The sequence below is a fragment of the Rhincodon typus genome, chromosome 6 (assembly GCF_021869965.1).
Source record: "Rhincodon typus isolate 14 chromosome 6, sRhiTyp1.1, whole genome shotgun sequence".
In the NCBI taxonomy this organism is placed as follows: Eukaryota; Metazoa; Chordata; class Chondrichthyes; order Orectolobiformes; family Rhincodontidae; genus Rhincodon; species Rhincodon typus.
In genome coordinates, this window is record NC_063337.1 from 42,166,843 (window position 1) to 42,191,842 (window position 25,000).

Here is a 25,000-nt window from a genome sequence, read left to right on the forward strand (position 1 = left end):
ATGCACCACCTGGCACTATTCCCTGTCCACTATATTAGGAGCACATTAGGTTGGTTAGTGATCATAAAATCCAGATGCTGCACATTAATGATTTTAAGGCAGTTTCTGAGGTGCCAAATATGTCAAGAGATTCTTCAGCAACCGTCAGATACAAATACTTCTACACTTGAACTCACAAGGAGATCACAAACCTTATTCATATAGACCTGATGTTGATTCAATATATATGTTTGTTTAATTCATTCATGTAGGGCATCAAGAAGCATCAGTTGCTGTATGCTATGCATTTGCACCATGTGATTCTGATAAAATCATTTAGGTATATGAGCTTATAGTACAATAGCTGTTTTCTTGTTGACCCTTAAATTCGGATATGAGGAGCCCACTGGCAATAATGTGTTGATTATCAATGTTAATGCTGTTAAATTTTAGCTCTTTAGCTGGTGACGGGTTTGTAGATATCAGGCTCATGCAAAATACTGCTGCGAGTCTACAGAAAACAAATGGAAATTTTCAAAGAATAGAGGTTTTTAAATTCATTCAGCGTGCATCGCTGGCTGAGCCAGAATTTATTGCCCATTACGAATTGCCCTTGAGAAAGTGGTGGTGAGTTGTGTTCTTGAACTGCTACTGCCCATATGGTGTAGGTAGAACCATTGTTCTGTTAGTGAGGAGAACCCAGGAATTTGACCCAGTGACAGTGGATGAACAGTGATATAGTTCCAAGTTAGGATGGTGTGAAGCTTGAAGGTCAACTTGCAGATGGTAGTGTTTCCATGAACCTGCTGCCCTTAATTGGGGGAGGCAGTGGCCTAGTGGTATTATCACTGGACTGTTAATCCAGAGACCAAGATAATGTTCTGGGGACCCGAGTTTGAATCCTACCGCGGCAGATGGTGGAATTTGAATTCAACAAAATATCTGGAATTACGAATCTAATAATGACGATGAATCCATTGTCAATTGTTGGAAAAACCCGTCTGGTTCAGTAATATCCTTTAGGGAAGGAAACTGCCATCCTTACCTGGTCTGGCCTACATGTGACTCCAGATCCACAACAATGCGGTGTTGACTCTGAACTGCCCCCTGGGCAATTAAGGATGGACACTAAATGCTGCCTGGCCAGCAACGCCCTCATCCAGTGAATGAATAAAGAAGAAAAAAAATCTCTAGGGGTTAGAGGCTGTGATTTTGGAATGAAGCTTAAAGTCGAAGCATCATCAGAGACACATTGAACGCATGTCATCAGTTTTTGACTCAAAAAAGGCCAAAATTAATATTTTTTAATGTCCTTTACTTGTTTGTTTGGTTGGTATTTATTATATGTAATCTAGCCTACTCTACTTGGTAAGACACTTAAATAAACTAACATATAATCTAATTCCAGTGTTGCTGCTGGAAGAGCATTTGATTTACGTGGACAATTTGATGCTCTGCAGTAGCTTTTTAACTACTTGCTAAGACAAAATCTGTTGACCAAGGTGCTCATATGATAATTACTGATAGAGTGATAAGAAGCATCTCAGTGTCTTCTGACTATTATCAGTGAATCTTTTACAATGTTGCTCGTGATAAATCAAAACAAATACTATTTTATAATTGATAGCCACAGTACAATGTAAAACAAATTGAAGGTGAAATTTGACTGATTGGACCCAGAAAATGCTTGGTTTCTAGGTGGAAAACAAAGGGAAAAGAGCCAGGGACTCATTTCCCTGAGCGTTTTGCATTGCTGAGAGTCCTGTCTTTCCTCTGTGGGAGCCAACAGAAGAGATAGAACACAGAACACAGAACAGAAAATAATACAGCATGGGAACAGGCCCTTCAGTCTACCTTGTCTGTGCTGTCTATAATGCCATTCTAAACTAATCCCATCTGCCTACACATGGTCCATATCTCTCTTACTCACCTGTTCATGTGCCTGTATATATGCCTCTTAAACATTGCTATTGCGTCCATTTCAATACATTCCTAGCACCTTCCATCCTCAGTGTAACCCAAGTCTTGCCTTGCACATCACCTTAAAACTTTCCCCCTCTCATCTTCAAGTCATGTATGGACTATGTTCTCCAAGTGATTGTTTCCCATTTGGTGTGGGGAATTAAGGGGACGTTTTCAAAGGTAAGTCCAAAGTAAGATGGAACTATTGTTAATGTTGTTCGCTAATGGAAGAATGTTTAATTTCTGAAAGTTAACACTGCATTTGGGCAATAAATGTTTAATCGTTATTTTGTGAGAAAAGTATACAGGCTGGAAGGTGATTTTATTCCTGTTCCACATTATTGATTTGCTAATTTCTGTGAGAACGCTGTTGTGATGTTCAAAGTTGTGTAAACGTTGTTATAATGTAAGTGTCTCCAGTATTTAATACATTATTTTTTTTTAAAAGTTGCGAATTGGGATCCATTCTGGTTCTGTACTGGCAGGAGTTGTTGGTGTGAAGATGCCTCGTTACTGCTTATTTGGAAACAACGTTACTCTGGCCAGCAAATTTGAGTCGGGAAGTCAACCACGACGCATTAATGTCAGTCCCACAACATACCAGTAAGTACAAACACAGCATAGCTCACTAAAATGTGATAGTACAGCTAATGACAGGATCAATGACATGTTTTTTCATGCAAAGTGCCTCACACATCAGCTTGGATCTAAGAATGTAGAGAAAACTGTGTTATCTGATGACTGTCACCTAATAGATATCCTTCCCTACATCATGAACGCACGATACAGTGACCAAAATTAATCTGACATTTCAGGTGTGAAAATTCCTCCTGCTTTTTCTAGCTGTATTTACTGAAGTAAATCTCAGGTTTTTTTTCTTTTCAATTGTCTGCCCTCTCTATTAGACCAGATTTTCTTCTTTGCTATACTTGGGGAATGTTACCTTTATCTTCACTGTGTTGCACCAGGATTACCTCTGTCTTCCCTCAGGTATATAACTAGATTTACCTGTCCTGGCAAATGGAATGATGATGGTAGTTCCATCCATTATGGGGTGGCATGGTGGCTCAGTGGTTAGCACTTCCGCCTCACAGCACCAGCAATCTGGGTTCGATTCCATCCTTGGGCAACTGTCTGTGTGGAGTTTGCATATTCTCCTTGTGTCTGCATGGGTTTCCTTTGGGTGCTCCGGTTTCCTCCCACAGTCCAAAGATGTGCAGGTTAGGTAAATGAGCCATGCTAAATTGCCCATAGTGTTCAGGGATGTGTAGATTAGGTGGGTTACAGGGGGATGGGTCTGGGTGGGATGCTCTGAGGTTTGGTGTGGACTTGTTGGGCTGAAGGGCCTGTTTCCACACTGTAGGGATTCTACTCCAGTGTGGTGAGACTGGCAGTAGGCTTCACCACCAACATTTCTTCTAAATTGCACAGGTGCACAGTTGCTCAGCAGTCCAGAACATACTGCAAAAGCTACACCCCTTTCAAAACGCACATGCATGTAATAGTTTTAAAGGTATCAAACAGTGTCACAGGTTGCACAAAAAATAAGTTAGAGGGAATGTGCTCACTATCCAAAGTTTTCATTATTTTCTACACAATCTTATCCAATTTCAGATGGAATCATGGAGGAAGCTTCTTCACACAACTCCAGATTCCTTCGTGACCTCAAGTATATTAATCTTGTCAATAATAGAGAAGCTTCTGGTTAAAATTTGGACAGAACTCTGGACAGATACACACAAAATTGGCAGTATACCACACTGCAGCATAATGCCTATCCTGAAGTTTGCAGTTATTTAATTAGACCTTTCTAAAATAAAGTTTGTAAGGTGTAAGGTGTAATGTGTTTCTCTGTAAGTATAGTTGTTTCATTTCAGTTTTCAGCAATCACATTGGACTGTTCAGAGCTCTGTTATACTCAATTACCTCACTGATACCAAACAAGGTATCTTAAAACCCAGCACTAAGGATTGCAGTTGTTGTGCACCAAGCAACAGCACTAAGCAACCTAATTTGATTTGCCTTGAGTGCCATTAAATTCTAAGCTCCATGATATTGTTATGTATAAATCCAGCTCATTGCATTTTGTAAAGTATGCTGTTCAGCAATATTCTAATTGGCTCCTTCAGCCGGTGAGCATGCGTTTCATAGAAGGACCTGCTCTAGGCTACCAGATTTAGATTTCAATCAACATCATTAATACAAGACCATAAAAATCAACTAAGTGCTCTTATTAATGCATTTTGAATATTTTGTAACACTTCTAACAATATGTTTGATCAAGCATTACAGAACTAATTGGTTCTTGCTAACATCTAGCTCTCTGAGAATGGGAAAAGGTAGCACATCTAATTATTTTGACATTTGCAAGCCAATTTTCAGCAGGCTAAATCTTTCCCTCTTCCAGGATTGGGTTATTTTAATTATTGCTGGCTATTTTGGTATTTCTTTTCATCACTATTAATTAATTTCATAGGCTTAATGGCTTAGAAATTAAAATGTGCTGCCCTCATTTTAGAGGCGTGAAACCAGAACCTAAGAGTTCAAAATGAACATATACCCAAACTGGGATTGAACCTCCTTGCCATATTGGATTGCATGTACCATTGCCAGTCAAAAGCATAAACTTATTTTAAAACAATGCTGGTTATGAATTTTCTTTCTGAATTCAACAGCCATGCACCCTAGTAACTATCATCCTTTCAACCAGAATAAACTCTGTTTCACAGTTGTTAGCCTAATTTGACAACAAAAATGAGCATTAAAGCTTAATTTAAAAGAAAACTACAAGAATTAATTTCAGAATCAAAAAGCAACCATTTTGCAGAATATAGAATCAATTTTGTACAAAACTCTGGTACTTATTGTGTGTGCTCATTTAACTATAGCCTATTGTTCTTAAGTAGTGGATCCCCAAAATCTTCAAATCCTTTAGCAAACCTTGCGAATCCACCAGCTTGAAGGACAAATCCAGAAAGAACATGGAAACCTCATCACTTACAAGTTCCTGTCGCATTAACATATCACCCTGACTTGGACATCTATTGTCATCCTTACTTTGTTACTGTGAGAGAAATCTGGAACTCCTTAATTAACAGCATTATGTGAAATTCTTCACTACATGGACTGAGTGATTCAAGAAGTTTGCTCTTTGCCACCTCCTGAATAGTAATCAAGGATAGCAATTATTTTATTCTCTCACAGGATACGGCTGGGCCAGCAATAATCACACATCTCTAGTTGCCCTTGAGAAAGTGGTGGTGAGCTACTTTCTTGAATTGCTGCAGCCCATTTGGTGTAGGTTCGTACAAAATGTTGTTAGAGAGGGAGTTCCAGGATTTTGATCCAGCGACACTGAAGAAACAGCGATATATTTCAAGTCAGGATGGTGAGTGGTTAGAAGGGGAACCTGCAGGTGGTGGTGTTCCCATGTATGTGTTGCCCTTGCCCTTTTAGATAGTCATGTTTGTGGGCTTGGAAGGTGTGAAATGAGCCTTGTTGAATTTCTGCAGCGCATCTTGTAGATTGTACACACTGCTGAAACTCAGCATCAGTGAACTACAGTTTGTGAGTTTGTGGATGTGATGCCAATCCAGTCAGCTGCCTTGTCCTGGATAGTGTCAAGCTTCTTGAATGTAGTTGCAGCTGAACTCATCTAGGCAAGTGGGGAATATTCCTTTGCACCCATGTCTTTTAGATCATGGACAGTCTTTCGGGAATCAGGATGTGAGTTACTTGCTACAAGATTTGTAGTGTCCGACCTGCTCTTGTAGCCACAGTACTTATAAGGCTAGTCCATTTCAGTTTCCAGTCAATGGTAAGTCCCTGAATGTTGATAGTAGGGGATTCAGTGATGGTGATACCACTGAATTCCAAGGAGCAATGTTTACATTTTCTTTCGTTGGAGATTATCATTGGTCTGGCACTTGCCTGACTCTTACTTGCCACTTGTAGGCTGAAACTCGGTATTATCCAGGTCTTGCTACATTTGGGCATAAAGTGCTTCAGTATCTGAGGAGTTATAAATGGTGCTCAATATTGTGCAATCTTCAGCAAGTATCCCAAATTCTGACCTTGTGATGAATGGAAAGTCATTGATGAAGCAGCTGAAAATGGTTGGGCCTAGGACACTATCCTGAGGAACACCTGCAGAGATGACTGTTCTCCAACAATCATGGTGGCTCAGTGGTTAACACTGCTGCCTCACAGTGCCAGTGACCCAGGTTTGATTCCAGCATTGGGCAACTGTCTGTGTGGAGTTTGCACATTTCCCCATCTCTGCATGGGTTTCCACCGGGTGCCATGTTTCCTCTCAAAGTCCAAAAATGTGCAGGTTGGGTGGACTGGCCATGCTAAATTGCTCCTAGTATCCAGAGGTGTGCAGGTTAGGTGGGCTAGCCATGGGTAGTGCAGGTTTACAGGAATACGTTAGGGGGGTGAGTTTGGGTGGGATGCTGTCTGGAGGGTCGGTGTGGATTTGATGGACCGAATGGCCTGCTTCCACACTGCAGAGATTCAATGGATTGTATGAACCATGATCATCTTCCAATGTGCCAGGTATGACTCCAACCAACAGTTTTCTCCCTGATTCCTATTGACTCCAACTTTGCTAGAGCACCTCGATGAAGTAATCAGTCAAACGTAGTCTTGATGTCAAGCATAGTCACTCTCACTCTTCCTGTGGTGTTCAGTTCTTTTGTCCATGTTTGAATCAAGGCCATGGCGAGGAGCTGAATGGCGCTGGTGGAATCCAAACTGGGCATCAGTGAGCAGGGTTTTGCTAAGCAAGTGCTGTTTGATGGTACTGTTGATGATACCTTGTGTCACTTTACTGGTGTTCATGAATGGACTGATAAAGCAGTAATTGACTGAGTTGAATTTTTCCTTCTTTTTGTGTATGGGACATATCCGGGCACTTTTCCACATTACCTGGCAGATGCCAGTGTTGTAGCTATACTGGAACAGCTTGGCTAGGGGCATGGAAAATTCTGGGGACACAAGTTTTCAGTACTATTGTTGGAATGTTGTCAGGGCCCACAGCCTTTACATTACCCAGTGCCTCCAGATATTTCTTGTTATTGCGTGGAAATATCAAATAGTGGGAGTTTTTGAGGAGCTCTGTTATCTGTGTGCTTGGTTTCAGATTGGAGCATCTTAGCCTGGTACATAAGCTGCACTGCTGGTTGAGTACAAATATCATTATGGTTGAAATACTTCTGCTTACACATCTAATTATTACTGTCTTGCCTCATTGGTAGGTTTGTCTATGCCAAAATCACAAGGAATAGAAGCCGGTCTGGCCATTGGGATCACAGAGTCAGCTCCACCATTTAGTATGTTCAGGGCTGTTTTGATTATCATCTTAACTCTGCTTCTCTGTCTGGCTCCAATAAGCACAGTATTTCTTATGTCTTATTCTTCCATGGGATGTTGTGTTGCTTGCCCACCCAGCATTTTTGCCCATCGTTAATTGCATTTCAGAGGCATTTAAGAGTATACAAGTCTATTACTACTAGTCTGAAGTCTATGTCTGCCAGACTAGGAAAGATGGCCAATTTCCTTACCTAAAAGGTATCTGTGAACCAGCCTTTTAAGTCCAGATCTTTTATACTGAATTCAAATTTCACCAACTGCCATCATAGGATTACTACCCAAATTGCCAGAACATTTGTCTGGGACACTGGATTACTAGTCCTGTGAAATTACCACAATGCTTCCACCTCCCCATAGCAATCAATCGAACAATGAAACCAAATTGAATCATACAAGGACTCAGAAAACATAAACCTTACACTTCCTTGGAGCAGATATCCTGAGCATTCTTATACAGAACAGTGCAGATGAAGTACAGAGAATCTGAAACTGCAGATCTCCCCAAGCTATTACCAAGTCCCATCCATATGCATTATTCAGCTTTCCCTTCTCACTCTAACGCGGGAATGCATAAACATTATGCAGAGTATTTGCAATTCAAATTGTATTTGGAAGGTACAACCTTGAATCAGAATCCTAATATTTAATCTTTATTTTATGCAATTGTAAGCATTGAAGTGCAACCCGCTAGCACCATCAGCAGCCCAAAACAGGATAGCACCTGTGTCTTTCTTATTAATATTTACAAGCACTGGTGCAATGATGTATTTCTCAGAGGCAGCAGTTAATTACCATTTGGTGAGTCACCATGCACAGATTAAGAGGCGCACGTCAAGAATTTGAACAGTGAGCTGCTGTTCTGTTGCCTCAATGACAGCGCTCAATGACTAAATTGGATCAGTACAGTGAAATTGAGAGACTGTATCATTGTCCTGGCTATTTTTGGAGAGATAGATAATGGAAATATTGGATTTTGACAAACATTAGCCAGCTATTGGTACATATAGGGTAACATATTGACTAGTTCTATGGTTGCCCTTGTCATAGCCTGGAAAGAGTGGGAAGAAAGGTTGCGGGTGGGGGAAAAATATCATTGCCCTTGAATGCCATTCATCTGATGCAGGTTGGCTGCAGATGTCCCTGGCCTAAAAACTCATAACCTGTCGAGGTTTGATCATTGCCAGATAGTTCTGCCAATGTTTACAGTGAATATAGCCAATCGGACTCTGGTACTGCTGATTTCTTTCATTTTGTGTCATAGCAATAAGAAGTACAATATTTAATGTCAGTGAGAATCAACCACCACCATTAGTTTGAATTTGACTTCTGATTGCCAGGAGACTTAAAGCTTTTACTTAAAAGCGCTGTGACTTGCTCAAGAACCTGTATTTTAGGTGTCTTCTTATTAAAGTTCTTTCTATTCTTCTGATATCTTCTCAATTAAATCTGCTTTCTGATGATTGCGAAGGTATTCACAATTTTATTTCAACATAAAATTTCCTTATTATTACAAAAAAATCTCTACACAATATAGAGGATGATAAAGCCAAATGTCCTGACTGTGCACGAAAAGAGTAATAAAGGGAAAATGAAAGAATTCCCAAACATTATCTACTTACTAAAAAGTTCCATTATCTGTGGAAATTCCATTTTTGCCAAGCAATGATGAACAAGCTGAGCAAACCAAATGCAAGGAGGAAGGATAATTTAGGATGGTGTACAGTTTCTGCCAGAAGGCTATACATTTTGCAAATCACCCAAGAATTCAGTAAAAGGGCTTCTGTGCCTAATTTTCTGACCCTGCCATGTGTTTTATGCATAGGGTTATACTTATCAACCAGAAATGTGCTCTTCAGTTCTTCTGACAGCAGAAATTAGTACTTGTAGCAGAAATTTACCACATAATCACAGGAAGTCACAGTTTCCTAGGTTACACTTTAAAAAGCACAATCTTAAACAGACAGAAATTTTCTTTCACGTCACCTTACTGATTAAGTCTCACAGCAAATCTCCATACAAGAGAGGGATGTCTCTAAGGTCCCAGGGTTCAGTTCAACATATCAGCAAACTATGACTAATTAGTTATAGGTCAATGTTATCTTAAATTTTATGTAGATATTATTAGACGTTGACTTTCTCACATTTGAGTTTGAATTCTAACCAGCTGCTCAGCAGTGATAATCTTCATTATTCTTTGATTTGAATTCTTAAGGACAGTTGTAGCTTGACCCAGTTACAGCAGAGGTTTAATGAGTACAAGCAAATTGAAGGGGAGGGTCTAGTCTTCCTGGAACTGGTGAAGTTGTTTGATGGCATCATCCTTCTAAACCAGTACTTCAAATTGACCGGCAGCTAAAGGATCACCTAGTGGAAGCAGTGAGGGATGAACCCTCTGAATGGAGTTGAGGAAGCATAATAGTGACAAACCTCAAATAATACATGAGATCACATAATTCAGCTCATGGGCAGAGGTTGGACTCCTACTTCAAGAAAAGACACTACCATCAGGGAGGTGACTATTGATGCAGATAGAGATGGAGTCCTCAGGTTGGAGAAGCAGGCAGGCAGAATAGATAGCTGCACAACAAGCACAGATCCAGTATTTTCTGTCATATCATCATACTAAGCCTCACAGCAACACCTGCCTAAGGGATGCTCCAACAATTTGTTGGATTGTTTTATTTATTCATGGAATGTAAATGTTGCTGATTGAGCCAGCATGTATGTCACATGTAGACCCTACCAGATAAGGTCAACAGATTTCTTTCACTGAAGAACATTAGTAAACCAAATGACTTTTTTAAACAATGATCATGGTTACATGGTCACTACTGGTCTAGATTTTAATATACAGGTAGTTCTGCTATAATGCATGTTTTGTTAACGCAAATTGGCTGCAACACCATTGGTGAATAGTGGACACTGTTTGGATAATGTAAACTTTCTGCTATACAGGCATAGTGATTTTCTATAGTGATTTCCCCATAATGTGATTTTCTATAGAGATTTTCTATAGTGCAATTTTTGATAGCACGAGGTCACACAAGAATGCAACTATTGTGTTATAGGAGAACTACCCGTAAAATTTTTATTAGATTTAAATTTGACTATCTGCCATAGTAGGATTAAAAACCATGACCCCAGTGCATTTGCCACGGTCTCTAGATTACTGATCTAGTGAAATTACCATTCTGCCACCACCTCCCCAATTGTGACAGGGCTGGCACTTCAACTGAGACAACGACTTTCACCAGGCAGAGACCCCATTCAGTGCAATGGCCTTCCCTTCTCACTAGACATTAAACTAGTTGGGCCTCCCACATAAAGCCAGGTGGTCAGCAAGTTTCTTTCAGGAAAACGCTTGGTCTTATGTATAGCAAGGTCTTATGCTATTGGACTTAGTAGCACTGAGCGTAAAATTTGGCAAGTTGGAAGCATCATGCTTACTTGACACAGATGAGGATTAGAAGTGTCAACCATTATTCACCAGTTTTTCCACGAACATTGTGCTGAGATGTGTGAGCCGATTGATGTCTCTGCTGTCGGCTGAGTCTCTACATTACAGTGACTTCCTATCACAGTGCCATCAAGCTCTCCCTATCTGCATTCAATTGCACTTTTCATATCCAGGGGTTTCTGCTAATTTGTAACTCAATTGATACTCCAGTGAAAGTAAGGAAGAATAACTGTGGTGTTAAGTGACATTCTCTCATCCCTGGAAAGCTAATATGGTGACTGTTAAAAGTAACACATTATGAGATAGGCAAATGCAGCACAGGAGTATTTGACCATACTCCACACTAAAGGTGTGTCAGCCTATAGGGGTGAGTAACAGCGAGTCAGGCTGTTCTTTTACCTGCCCGCACCATCACTGATCTTGAAGACTAATGCCAGCCATCTTCAACTGGTCAACATTAGGCCTTGCCAGAACATTACAGGTTAAATGTAGCAGAGCTCCCACTTGGTGTAAATCTGGGAGTTGCCCTCATCACCGTGGGAGGAAATGGCAATTGCCAATTACACCAACAAAGATGTTTACCTTCAACCAATAATGCCTTTAAGTGTCCTTAAACTTGCCATTGTTATGGACAGTGTGCTGACTAATAGAGACAAGTTGAACATTGGTGCCCTGAAAGAGACCCAGGTGAGGCAGCTTATTCCTACTCTCACCAAGCATGGGACAACTTTCAGTTAGCATGATATTGACATTACGTATTATGACAAGGTAATCCACAGGATTGTGACTAAAGATAACTGTCTAGTCTGCTGGATCTCACCACCATCACTGGAAAGAAGTCAGAACTACCTGCAGAGGTATTAGAAGTGAGGTGTCATCTGAGAGTTGCAATGTCTGTACACCTCTCTCGTAGAGCCTGTAAGGAAGAACAACAGAAAATTGATGATCTATGTCAACACCAAGCATTTGATACAAACACTCATAAGGATGCTTACCTTCTACCAAGGATTTAGGAAGCATTACAAATTGTTAAAGGTGTAATATTTTTCTGCAGTTTTGATTAGTTCCATGGTTATTACCAATTACCTGTTGCTGAACAGGTATTGAAAAAAACAGCTTTCTGAACAAGCACTGGGGAATTTTACAAACACACACAAATTACGTTAGGGCTTTGTAATGCCCCTGGGCCTTTTGTGTATGTGATGAGTAAATCTTAAAGTAAGCCTTGGTGACCTTAATTCCAAGATCCTCCTTGAGTTTCGTAACAACATATTCATCTTCGGCTTGCTATTGAAGGATATCCCTGAAAGACTGGACAATGGCTTAGCTTACCTTTTGCAGTTTAACTGGAAAGTCAAACCAGAAAAGTGCCAGCTGTTTTGGGTGGAAGCATAGTACCTTGGGTACGTTGTTACCAAGGAAGACATTATTTCTGATGGTGTGAAAATCCAAGCTTTAAAAGAATGGCCCTGGCCTAAGATGGAAATGGAACTGTGTAAATTTCTCAGTCTAGCTGCTAACTGTGGGGAGGGTTATGCAAGACAATATATAGTTGGCCACTCCACTCCACAATTTACTGAGGAGTGATTGGGAAAGGATGTATGAATTGTGATTCTTCACAGAGCATCATGGCAAGTTGGAATACAGGATATGAAGACTCCTTTTGCACGCTCAAGCCAAAGCTTGTCTCATCACCTGTCCTTGGCTACTCAGATTTCCATCTCCCTTTTTGCTGGGGACCAAACCAGGTTTCTTGGCTCAGAATTGATGAGTTACAAGTTCAAGAACACAAAAAAAAAGAAATGTAAATTGTGTGCTTGTTATTTCATTATTTTTCTATTTTATTCCTCCACTGGACGTTTTATTTCTTAATTTTTCTGGTTTATACCAAAGAATGTGTGCTTAAGTATCAGTACCTGGGTACCTAACTTGGTGCCATAAGTGGCGACTTATAAACTTTTCTCTGTACTCATGTGAGTACATGTGACAATAAAGCCAATTCAAATCAATTCAATTCAATTCAATTCAAAGGATTGGTTAACATTTATGATAGTTGGAGTCTCAAGCTGAATGAGAGGACATGGAGAATTATGCCAGTATGAAACAAAATCTGCTAGCTTTGAAGTGGGATGTTTCCCAGATGTTCAGAGATATTCTGTTTGGTGCACACTTTGAAGTGTTTGCTGATAACAGCCTACTCGATTATTTTTAAAAGTTCACCAAGCTAGGGGCAAAAGAGACTAAATAGCTGCTGAACTCACTCAGTTTTGATTCAAGATGTGGTACAAATCAGTAAAAGTAATGCAAATGCTGATGCCCTTATTTGGATTAAAGGGGGCTATGGCCGACACCGTACCCATATTGCATAAGTCAAAGCCAACAGTTTGTCTATGATTTCCAATGACATTCGGATTCCGATTAAGCAGATGTCATCAATACACCTATGAGTGTGATCCAAAGGAGGCACAAAAAAGTAGAGCCAGATGTCATTTCTATCTCAAAAGGGGACGTCAGACAGCTTCAACTGATTTGTGTATGCACCATTAGACTGCACCAACCCTCTACCAACCGGTAAGGGAATCTAAACCGACATGGAAACTGTTGAGGAGGAACCTGGAATCCTCAGTCAGCTGGTTCAAAACAAGGAAAGAGAGGTAAAGCAAGTTATTCTTCCCAACAGCTTGAAGGGTCAAGTGTTGATAGCAATTCATGATCGAGCATGAATCCAAGTGACAGTAAGGACAACTGCTGTGACCAGAAAGTGGTGTTATTTGTTCAGGGTGGTTGCTGATGTTGATCTTACTGTTGAAAATTGTGAGAGGTATACTTTGCTGAAGCAGGGAAGCAACTTCACACAAGCTTGGGATTCCTGGTCACCCAGGTGCCCTTTCAAGGTCTTTGTAATGAATTTTATTATCCTTGACACCAGTAGTAACAGGACTTCATACTCACAGACATCTTCACCAAGTTCATGCAGGCTATTCTCACCTGGGACCAAAAAGCCTCAGCAATAGCCTGAGTGTTAATGCAAGATTAGTTTGTCCATTTTGGTATTCCATGTCAGATTCACAGAAATCAGGTATGCAATTTAAAAAAACAAGATCCTGCAGGAGCTTTGCAAATATATAGCTTTTCCACGAGCTGCACCAGCCTCATATTATCTAGAGGGACTTGGAGGTATGAACAATTTGACCATAATCTGCACAACTGTATGTGCATCATGCTTTCTAAGAGTAAACAAAAGTGCCAGGTGAGTGGAGTAGGTTGGCAGGTGAGGGCATGTCATGCCATGTGGTTGAATGTTAGTGGGACGGGTGGGTGAAGGGATGAGTGCCAGGTGGGTTGAGGGTGCAGGATGGTGAGGAGGATAGGGCGGCATGTGTACGAGGAGTAAGTTCCTGTGTAGGGTGCTGAGTAAATGGGTGAGATTCTGGTGTAACAGGCTGTTTGAAAGGTACAGGTGTCAGTTAGTGGAAGGCTAGGATGCCAGGTGGTTGAAGGGCTAGAGATGTCAGGTAGGTGGAGTGTACAGGTGCCAAATGGGTGAGGGGGTAGGGTGATAGGTAAATGGATGAGGACTTAGGGTAGATTAGGGTGTCATAACCATGGGTGGATTAATTGGGCACTATCAGGATGTGTGTGTTCTCGGTGGTGACTACATTAGATCTGGTTGGGTGTTGGGAGATCAGAAGGTAGTTGGGAAGTATTGCGTCAAGCGGCTGTTGAGACTAAGGCAGTCAGTTCAGCTGTGGAGGTGTAGAGGTCGCTTTGTAACGGTGTTAATGGGCAGTTGTATGTTGGATGGGAGGTTGGAAAGGGTGGAGTTATGTTGGGGTGTTGTCAGGTTTGAAGAGGTCAATGAGGAAGACTTGGTAGTCAGGAATAAAAGAGAATTTTTTTTACATATAGACAATTTAGTTCAATTGAATCTCTTAATCAATATAAAGAGTGTAGGGCCATTCTTAAGACAGAAATCAGGAAGGCAAAGAGGGGATATGAGATAGCATTGGCAGATAATCCAAAGAGATTCAACAAATACGTTAAGAGCAAGAAGGTAGCTAGAGAGAGGGTTGGGCCTCTTAAAGATCAAGGAGGTCATCTTTATGTTGAACCCCAAGAGATGTGAGAGATAATAAATGAATATCTTGCATCAGTTTTTACTATGGAGAAAGAAGTGGTGTCTAAAGAATGCAGAGAAATAAACTTTGATGTTTTAAAAACAGTTCACATTACAGAAGAAGTTTGGGAGATCTTAGTGAATATAAAGCTAGATAAATCTCTGGGACCTGATCTAATGTATCCCAGAATGTTTTGGGAAGTAAGGGAGGAAATTATGAGACCCGTGCAGAAATATTCACATCATCTATAACTGCCTGATCACTGGAGGGGGGCTAATGTTATACCTGTATTTAAGAAAGGTTGTGAGGACAAACCGGGAAACTATAGACCTGTGAGTCTGACTTCAATTGTGCATAAATTGTTGGAGTTGATTATAAAAGGTAGGATTTATGGATATTTAGTGAGGCAAGAATTGGTTATGGATAGTCAGCATAGTTTTGTGTGAGGAAAATCGTGTCTCAAAACTTGATTGAATTTTTTTGAGGAAGTTACCAAAAATGTTGATGATGGCAGAGCATAGACATTGTTTATTTGGCTTTAGTAAAGCCTTTGACAAGGTTCCTCATGGTAGACTAATTAGTAAAGTTAGGTCACATGGGATTCAGGATGAGCTTGCCAATGGATACATAATTGGCTTAATGGCAGGAGACAGAGAGTAATGGTGGAGGGCTGCTTTTTGGACTGGAGGCCTGTGACCAGCGGTGTTCCACAGGGATCAGTTCTGGGTCCTCTTTTGTTTGTCATTTACATAAATGATTTGGATGAGAATATAGAAGGCATGGTTAGTAAGTTTGCGGATGACACCAAAATTGGTGGCTTTAAAGACAGTGAGGAAGGTTTTCTAAGATTACAAAGGGATCTTGATCAAATGGGTCAATAGGCAGAAAAATGGCAGAAGGAGTCCAATCTGGATAACTGCAAGGTACTGCATTTTGGTATAACAAACAAGGGTAGGGCTTATCCAATTAATGGTAGGGCCTTGTGTAGTGTTGTAGAACAGAGGGACCCAGGAGTACAGGTACATAATTCTTTAAAGTTTGCATTATATATAGATAGGATGGTTAAGAAGGTGTTTGGCACACTTACCTTCATTGCTCAGTCCTTTGAGTATAGGAGTTGGGAAGTCATATTGAGGTTGTGCAGGACATTGTTGAGACCTCTTCTGGAATACCGTGTCCAGTTCTGGTTGCCCAGTTATAGGAAGGATATTATCCTGGAGAATGTTTAGAAGAGATTTACCAGGATGTTGCCTGGTGTGGAAGGTTTGAGTTATAAGGAAAGGCTGGATAGGCTGGGACTTTTATCACCAGAAAGTAGGAGATTGCAAGGTGACCTGATAGGTGTTTATAAAATAATGAGAGGTATAGATAGAGTTGATGGTAGTTGTCTTTTCTCTAAGGTGGGGAATTCCAAGACTAGGGGACACATTTTTAAGGTGAGAGGAGAGAGATTTAAAGAAGACATAAGAGGCAATTATTTTACACAAAAGGTGGTTTGAAGGTGGAATGAACTTCCTGATGAAGTGGTGGATGCGGGTACAATTACAACGTTTAAAGGACATTTGGATGGATATATGAATAGAAAAGAATTGGAGGGATACGGTCCAGAAGCTGGCAGGTGGGCCTAGTTTCTTTTGGAATTATGTTCGGGCATAGACTGGTTGGACCAAAGGGTCTGTTTCCATGCTGTATGACTTTATGACTCTAAGTGGGGTTGGAATTAAGTGCATGAGGGGTCTGGGTAGAGTTACATATCAGCTGTTGAAGTTGGTGTTTGGGGATTGTTGGGTCCAGAGGGTCTTTGGGGAGTTAGGATTAGATGGGAGTGGAACCAGATTTCTGTGCGACATCAGAAGGACGTTGGGAGGGCTTCTGTGGTGAATGGTAGTGGAGGTTGTTGTGTAGTTTTAAAGTTAGAGCAGGTTTGAAGTCCTCTAACTTTTCTTGATTAAATATCAAGCTAAGCATTATCAAGCAGCATTTGGCAAAAAGAATAACTTGCTTACTGACACTCAGTTTGGGTTACATCAGGGCCACTCAGCTCCTGACCTTGTTATGCCTTCAGTCCAAATATGGCCAAAAAGGCTGTCCTCCAAAGGTGAGGACTGCAGCAGTTCAGGAAGTCAGCTAACCATTGCATTTTCCAGGGCAATTAGGAATGGGAAAAGATTCTGGCCTATGCAGCGTTCATTCCACGAATGAATAAACAAAAAAAAACTCAGGTAATTGAATCAAAACTGCCTAAAGTCTTCGACTGTAACTTGGGGAATGTTTTTAAGAGTCTTCCAGATGCTGGGTAATTACCCATTGAAAGCTTCAAGTTCCCAGGCAATTCCCATCAAGCTAGCTGCATCAGGATATCTGCATGGTCTACCCTTTTTTTACCGTTTCCCATTTGACTAAGATCATTTCTAACTTCTCCCAGTTCTGATAGAATGTCACTGACCTGAAATTTTACTTTTGTTTCTCTCTGCACAGGTGCTGCCAGACCTGCTGAGTATTTCCAACATTATCAGCTTTAATTTCAGTTTTCCAGTATCTGCAGTATTTTCATCTGTCCAAGCACACTGTTGGCAGCTTTAATGTCTTCTTGACAACCTTAAAAGCTTTCATAAGGTGAATTTTACAGGGGTGATATTCTGTGTCCCTTGGTCAAAACGTTTGCTTGACAGCCTAACCAATGCTGGTGGGGGAGGGGGAGCCTTCAAAAATGTGGAGTGAGACTTCTGACATTTCCATCACTCAGCAACAGATATTTCTACCCTCAAGAGCTGTCAACTAAAGTTGGTTGTCAGCTCTTGTAGTGCCAGCACTTCTATAGGAGTAGGAGGTCAGTGTATAGGCTACCTGTTTTATATTGACATCCGGTAGGGTGTGGGCTATAAAATTCACTTCCTGACTGTGGCTTGAGCATTTTTTGTGCAGACTTTTCATGACTCTCATTTTGTATGCTTCCATTTCTAAAACCGAAATTATTATTGGCCATTGTTATGGTTTTATTTGTCTACAGGCAGACTTTCAGGGAATCATTATTTGGATTCCTGTGTCTCATTTTATTGACAACTTTCATTGTTTTTACATTAAATATATACTATAGATATTTATTTTTCTCCAAAATTGTACCACCTCTCACCTACACATGTTAAATTGCTTGTGCCCAATCTTCTAACCTGTCTATGCATTTTTATTAGTGTTCCTGCCAAATTATCTGAGACCAAAAGTGAACACACCATCTAATGCCTATGTAATGGCTAGGAAGGACTCAGATCCATATTGAGCCTTGCTAAATCCAACAAATATAATACACATCACAACCAAGAGAAAACTTGCTATGTGATCTTTCTAATTGCAAGTAGTATTAAGTGTTGGTTGTTTGATGCCTCTCTATTGCCTGCAGCCTAGTGAATGACAAATGCTGTGAATGCAGAATCTTTGTGTTGCTTAATTCGACTCTTTTAACATTTATTTCATTTTAAATACAGGCTATTAAAAGGAGATGAGAATTTTAAGTTCACACCACGCTCCCGAAGTGACCTTCCAGACAACTTCCCAGAGGAAATTAATGGGACATGTTATTTTCTGGAGGCCAATGTTTCCCTCGATTCATCAAGAATGATAAGCATGTCTGCTTGCACAAGGAAAAAATCATACAATATTGGGACTATGTTTCTTCGGGAGACCAGTTTATGAGATGACGTGTTCTTGAAAGGAGATTGGTAGCACACCATGCGCATGTGGTGAGAAGGACAAGATATCATGTACAGGCTTTCTTAATAGCTAAACACCTGACTCAAAGTTGAATCTGGAAAATTCAATCCAGTGAAGTAATAGATGTTTTCTATATTAATTGAAAGCTGTTTCCAAAAAGATGGGGAAGAAAACAAAGTTAGAAACAATGTGCTATAAATAATTTGTGTACAACAAAACTGCTTTCAGCTATTTGGGTGTATTAGTAGCAAAAATATGCAGGTGTATAAGTGTAAAGTTAAACTGAGTGTTTTTTTTAAATGGCCATCATGTAATGAGGAAAGAACATGATTTTAAAACTAATATAATGTCATTTTCTCTATTTAATGGGAAGCCCATCATTGTTAGTATTTCATAATTGTATTAACAGAGGTAGCACTCAAAGAAGTATTAGGAGGACAAGGACAGCAAATACATGGGAATTCCACCTGCAACTTCCCCTCTGAGCCACATACCATCCTGACTAGGAACTTTATCACCGTTCATTCATTGGCACTGGGTCAAACAACATTGTGAGTGTACTTATACCATGTAGGCTGTGACAGTTCAAGAAGGCAGCCAGTTGATGTAGTATGTTTGAATTTTCAGAATGTTTTTGATAAGATCCTGCACACAAAATTAGTAAATAAAATTAGAGATCCTGGGTTTGCGAGTAATGCACTACTGCGGAATTAGTTAACAGACAGAAATCAGAGTACAAATAAATGGATCATTCTCAGGATAGCAGGTTGTTGCTATTGGGGTATTGCAATATTCAAACCCTGGAGGACAGTGTATTTCTTAAATGGTGAGAAGGTGAGATATGTTAATGTCCAAAGAGATTGGATATTCTTATTCATGAGTCACTAATAGGTAGCATGCAAGTGTAGCAAACAATTTGAAGGTAAATTAGAAATTAGAAGATATGTGGGCCTTCATCTTATGCGGACTTGTCAAGAGGCTTGGTCAGAGCATGCCTGGAGTATTGTGTGCAGTTTTGGTCTGCCTATCTGAGAAAGGATATACTTACCACACAGGAAGTACAATTGAGGCTTGTGACATTAATTGCTGGGCTGGTTGCACTGTCTTATGAGAAGAGATGGAGGAAACTGGCTGTGGTCCCTAAAGCTTCAAAAAATAGAAGGTGATCTCATTGAATCTTACAAAATTCTTCCAGAGCATGATGGGATGAAAACAAGTAGTTTTCCTATAATGCGATCGTTATGTTCTTGCGTGACCTTGCACTATAGAAAATTGCATTTTAGGGAAATTGCTATAGAAAATCACTATACCTGTGCAGCAGAAAGCTTGCATTATCCAAACAGCTCCACTATTCATCAATCACATTACAGTCAATTCATGTTAACGAAACACGTGTTATAGCAGAACTAACTGTATCGATACACAGGCTGTTGAATCTAGACCAAAGGACATTGTCTTGGGATTGATGGGTACGCCATTTTAGGATTCAGACAAGTAGAAATTTCCTTGTCTCAGAGGGTTGTGAGAGCTCAATTGGCGTGCATGTTCAAGTTAGAGACCAATACATTTCTGGATACTAATGACATCAAGTAATGCTCGGCCAAGTGCAGGAAAATGAGATTGAGGCAGACGATCAGCCATGCTCTAATGGAATGGTGAAACAGGTCTAGGATTTGATGTTCCTATCCTGTGCTTGCTCATAGAGATATGCAGCACAGGAAAAGGACCATTGTGTCCGCATCAGTCAAAAACAATCACCTAACTACTGTAATCCCATTTTCCAGCACTTCACCTATAGCCTTGTATGCCTTGGCATTGCACATGCACATCTAAATACTTCTTAATCATAGACATACTTTATCTCCTGGTTAAACAATGCCTCGATTTTGTAGTTCCCATTTTTATACTTGAAAGATTCTATACAAATTTAAGTTGCTGCTGTCATTGCTGTACTAATACTCCCCCAATAAAATAATCTTAAGAGTCACAATATGCCAGATGGACTCCTTTGGTCCTGTAAACCTCAATGATTCTGTGTTTGGAGTTTACTGATACTCTGGGAAAGGTTGTAAAGATAATTTTTGAATCTTTTCCAAATAATGAATAATACAAACTATACAGAGATACGGTTTCAAAATTATAATTTTCTGAAATATTTTCTTCCTGATACAGCATCATTGTGTTTCTTTACAGAACAGGGTTTATTTCAGTGTTTTCAAAGAGAGAAGCAATCTGGATTTAAAATAAAAACCTTGAACCATATTGCTGCGCATCAATTCAGCAACAATAATGACCATTTGCACTTATATAACAACTTTAAAGTAAAAAAAAGTCACAGGTCACTTCATATAGGTGCAATTTAAAAGTGCATTATGTCAAAGGTTGACGAAAACTCAATCGAAGTAGTGTGTCGCGTAAAGGATCTTACAGCAGAGGAAAATTCGTGAAAGAAAGTTAAATTGGCCCAAGACAGTGGCTATAGTGTGGAGTAGAGATGCTGGCAAAAGAATTTTTTTTGATAGATGCTGAAGATGATGGTTTAAGTCTTTACAATATTTAAATGAAATAAATTGGAGATTATACAGTATAGGATGTTGGATATGCTGCCCTTCTAACACAGAAGCTTAAGTTATTAATATGACGTTGGATAAATGTGCAAATCAAACAGCAATATAAATACACAAAAAGGAATGGAAGTTCTACTCTTCGCAGGTATAACTTTTTTTCATGTGTGGAAACTATTATTCTAATTAGTTGGAACAATTGCTCCCTCTGACTTTGGTGGACCGTTTCCTTCTTAGGCCATTCAGAAAAAAATAATACCTTATTCATGAGGGTGAAGGAAGTGTTAGTAACTGCTCTTCAAATGTGGGAACAATATTCAGATATTCAGCTGGAACAGACAGGATGGGTTGAATGGCCTCCTTCTGTACTATAAAATTCTATGATTCTATTACATGAACTTGGACTTGATAGAGACTTCAAACATGCCTAAATCTAAATCTGTGCCCAAAAGACTGACATCCTGGGTTTCAGTTGTTCCAGGGACTGGCAACCACATAAAGATTTACACTCTTTTGCTTTGAGCTCTGTATTTCCGACAGATGATTCTGATCAGGGCTGCTTTAGAAATACAGGGCGATACTTTAAATTTGACAGGGCCCTCATTATGCAGGATAGTCTTTTGGTCATTTTCTGACAAAGGATGTAACCATAACATATTGCATTGCTGTATCAGATAATGGTCTTGACGCACATTGAAATGGTTTGCGATGCCCATCCAGGTGATCCTGGTAATATTTCTAAGCCAGAAGCTGATGCATTGGCTGCTATTATTACAAGATATTGTGCGAATACATCTGTAGACATAACATTTCTTGATGAGGATTCTAACACCATACTTGTATCATCTTGAGGAGATGACTTAAGGGCTCTGTAGGTTAGGCAAACTATTGTGCCAACTGATTTATCAACCCAAGAAGCTTTGAAGATTTTGGACTGACTTTTGAGCTGGGAATTCTGTCACGGTATTATTCATCTGAGGATCCACCGTCATATGCTTTCACTGTTGAGAGTAAGTCTCAAGTAATGAATGGATTTTGAAGAATTCACTCTTGTCATTAAGTGTTAGGCCTTCCTTTTCTAAATGTTTTAATACTGCTTGCATTCTTTGATCATACTCTTCAACTGTTTCCAAATGGATCAATAAATCATCCTTCTCGCAAATGACTCTGTGAAGATCTTGTAAGATGCTTGACATTGCTGGAAAATTTTGGTTGGAAAGTCTCTGGGCCCAATGCAATTCTAAATGGTAATATATTCAACAAAATCTATCAAAAGGAATGATAAATATGATAGAAAATATCGATTGTTCGTCCAATGGCACTTGCCAGAATCTGCTATTTGTGTCAAGTTTTGTGAAAACTCTGCTCTCGGATAATTTAGCTTGACTCATCAACCACGGATTTAGGGTCTATTTCTCTCACTGCTGCCTTGTTCAGTTGTTTAAGGTCAGTACAAATACCAACAGTCCCATTAGGCTTACTGTAACTATCTGTTAATCTTCCAGTTGTGTACAAAATTATACTTACTTGTTCCGATTTGTCAAAGTTGGAAGCTTTTCTATACCTGGTACATTATTTTCTCCATGATATCCAATATCCAATGGCCCCTTTCTGAAACTAAATATTCCTGGCAATGCAATTTCCGGTGCCATAACTTCCTAATATAATACAGTACTTTTAAAGAAAATAGCTATTTTTGTTCTCAGTAATAGCAGTTCTTCTGGACTTTGCAGCTGTAATGGAGGTTTTCCCATGTTTGTGGTTTTTCTGCATTTCAGCACCTTGTTGTGACTATCACTTGTATTTTCAGGCGAGAGCATCCATATCTGATTCCTGCCATCAGGAAAATTGATCCCAATTCAAAGGGAAATGAAGAAAGGGATCAGAACAGGAATTCTGCCCTCTGGTGACAGGATGTCAATTAGGCTCATCACTGAACACCTTAAAACACATTATTCCCGGGCCTTCTGGCATTTAAAGGTGGCTCATGAATTAAATGGCACTCTCTCCTGTTTCGTGAAGGCTGCCCAGCAAACCGTAGAAACTCATCTTGTGCATATCAACCACAGATGGCCTTTCTAATCCCATCTTCCTGCACACGGTCCATAGCTCTGCATCTTACACCACCTAAGGTGCAGACACAGGTACTTTTTAAATGAGAGTAGGGTTTCTGCCTCAACCATTAATTCATGCAGAAAATTTCAGATATCCATCCACTCTCTGTATACAAACGTTTTTCCTCATGTCCCATTTAATCTCTGCTACTTAGCTTGAATCTATGACCCCTGGTTTTTGAACTCTCTGCCAAAGGAAACAGCTTCCTCCAGTTTACTCAATATCTACCCCTCACAATTTTGTGTACCTCAATCATGTCACCCCTCAGCCTAGGGAAAAGACAACCACCATTAACTCTATCTGTAACCCCCATTATTTTATAAACTTCTATAAGGTTGCCTGTCAACCTCTCACACTCCAGTGAAAAAAGTCCCAGCCTATCCAGTCTTTGTTTATAACTCAAACCTTTCATACCTGGCAACATCCTGGTAAATCTTTTCTCTCCAGAGCAATTACATCCTTTCTATATCTCTTCCAACAAAGGAGAGCATCCCATATGTTACTTTACAACCTTATTTACCTGTACTGCTACCCTTAGGGACATGTGCACGTGTGTACCAAGATCTATCACTACATCTACCCCTCTCAGTGCATTCCCATTTATTGTGTATACCCTTTTACTGCTTGACTTCCATAAATGCATTACTTGACACTTATCAGTGTTGAACTCCATCTGCCACTTTCCTGTCCAATCCATCAACCCATCTATCCCTTACCCTATCCGATTTTTGTGTCATCTGCAAATTTCCCAATTGTGTCCCCCGCATTCAAGTCCAAACTTTTAATGTATAAAACAAACATCAGGGGTCTCAACACCAAGCCCTGTGGAACACCACCTGGAACAATTTTCCATTTACATCGGCAGTCATCGACCATTACCCTTTGTTTCCTATTACTTAGCCAATTTTGGATCCAATGTGACACATTACCCTGTATCCCATGGTTTTTTACTTTTTTGACTGGTCTGCCGGTGGGACCTTGTCAAACACCTCACTAAAATCCACGTAGACAACACCCACTGAAATACCCTCATCGATCCTACTTGTCACTTTCTCAAAGAAAAATTACTTGGTCACTTATGAATTCCAATCCACTTGACATAAATAAAAACTGAAAGAACTGCGGATGCTGTAAATCAGGAACAAAAATAAAGTTGTTGGAAAAGTTCAGCAGGTCTGGCAGCATCTGTGAAGGAGAAAACAGAGTTAACGTTTCAGTTGTGAGGAAAGGTCACCGGACCCAAAACGCTAACTCTGTTTTCTCCTTCACAGATGCTGCCAGACCTGCTGAGCCTTTTCAGCAACTTTGTTTTTTATCCTCTTGACACAAAGATTGACATTCTGTTAGTTTTTTGCGTTTTTTTCTCATCTGTACACCATAATTAGCAATTTGTATACATAAATTCTTTGCTCCCCAACAACTCTGGATCTCTCAAAATGAAAATGTATTCCCATTTGTCTTTCTTAGATGCAATGTTGATCATCGTAATTGTTTTTCCTGCATTGTACTCCATCAGCCATAATTTTGCCTGTTCCCTTAGTTTTTCAGGACCCCTTGTAAATTTGTATTTCCATCTAAATGTATAATGCTTCCTATTTTAGCAGCATCTATTAACTTGGATGTACGACTCTCTATTCCTTCATCCAAGTCATTAATTTGTGTGGTTAAGTCTGCAGAAGTCTAGGAAATAGCATGTCATCTTCTCACCAGTTTATTCCTACTAT

The 25,000-nt window shown here is 39.9% G+C and overlaps 1 protein-coding gene across 1 annotated transcript in view; it reads left to right on the forward strand.

Moving 5' to 3' along the window:
- The window catches only part of gucy1a2 (guanylate cyclase 1, soluble, alpha 2), a 133,627-nt gene extending 115,048 nt beyond the window's left edge, over positions 1-18,579 (forward strand). The window contains exons 5-6 of the mRNA XM_048597948.1: positions 2,390-2,544; positions 18,372-18,579. Coding sequence (XP_048453905.1) covers positions 2,390-2,544; positions 18,372-18,579 — 363 coding nt within the window. The remainder of the gene's footprint in view (positions 1-2,389; positions 2,545-18,371) is intronic.
- Positions 18,580-25,000: the final 6,421 nt, after the last annotated feature.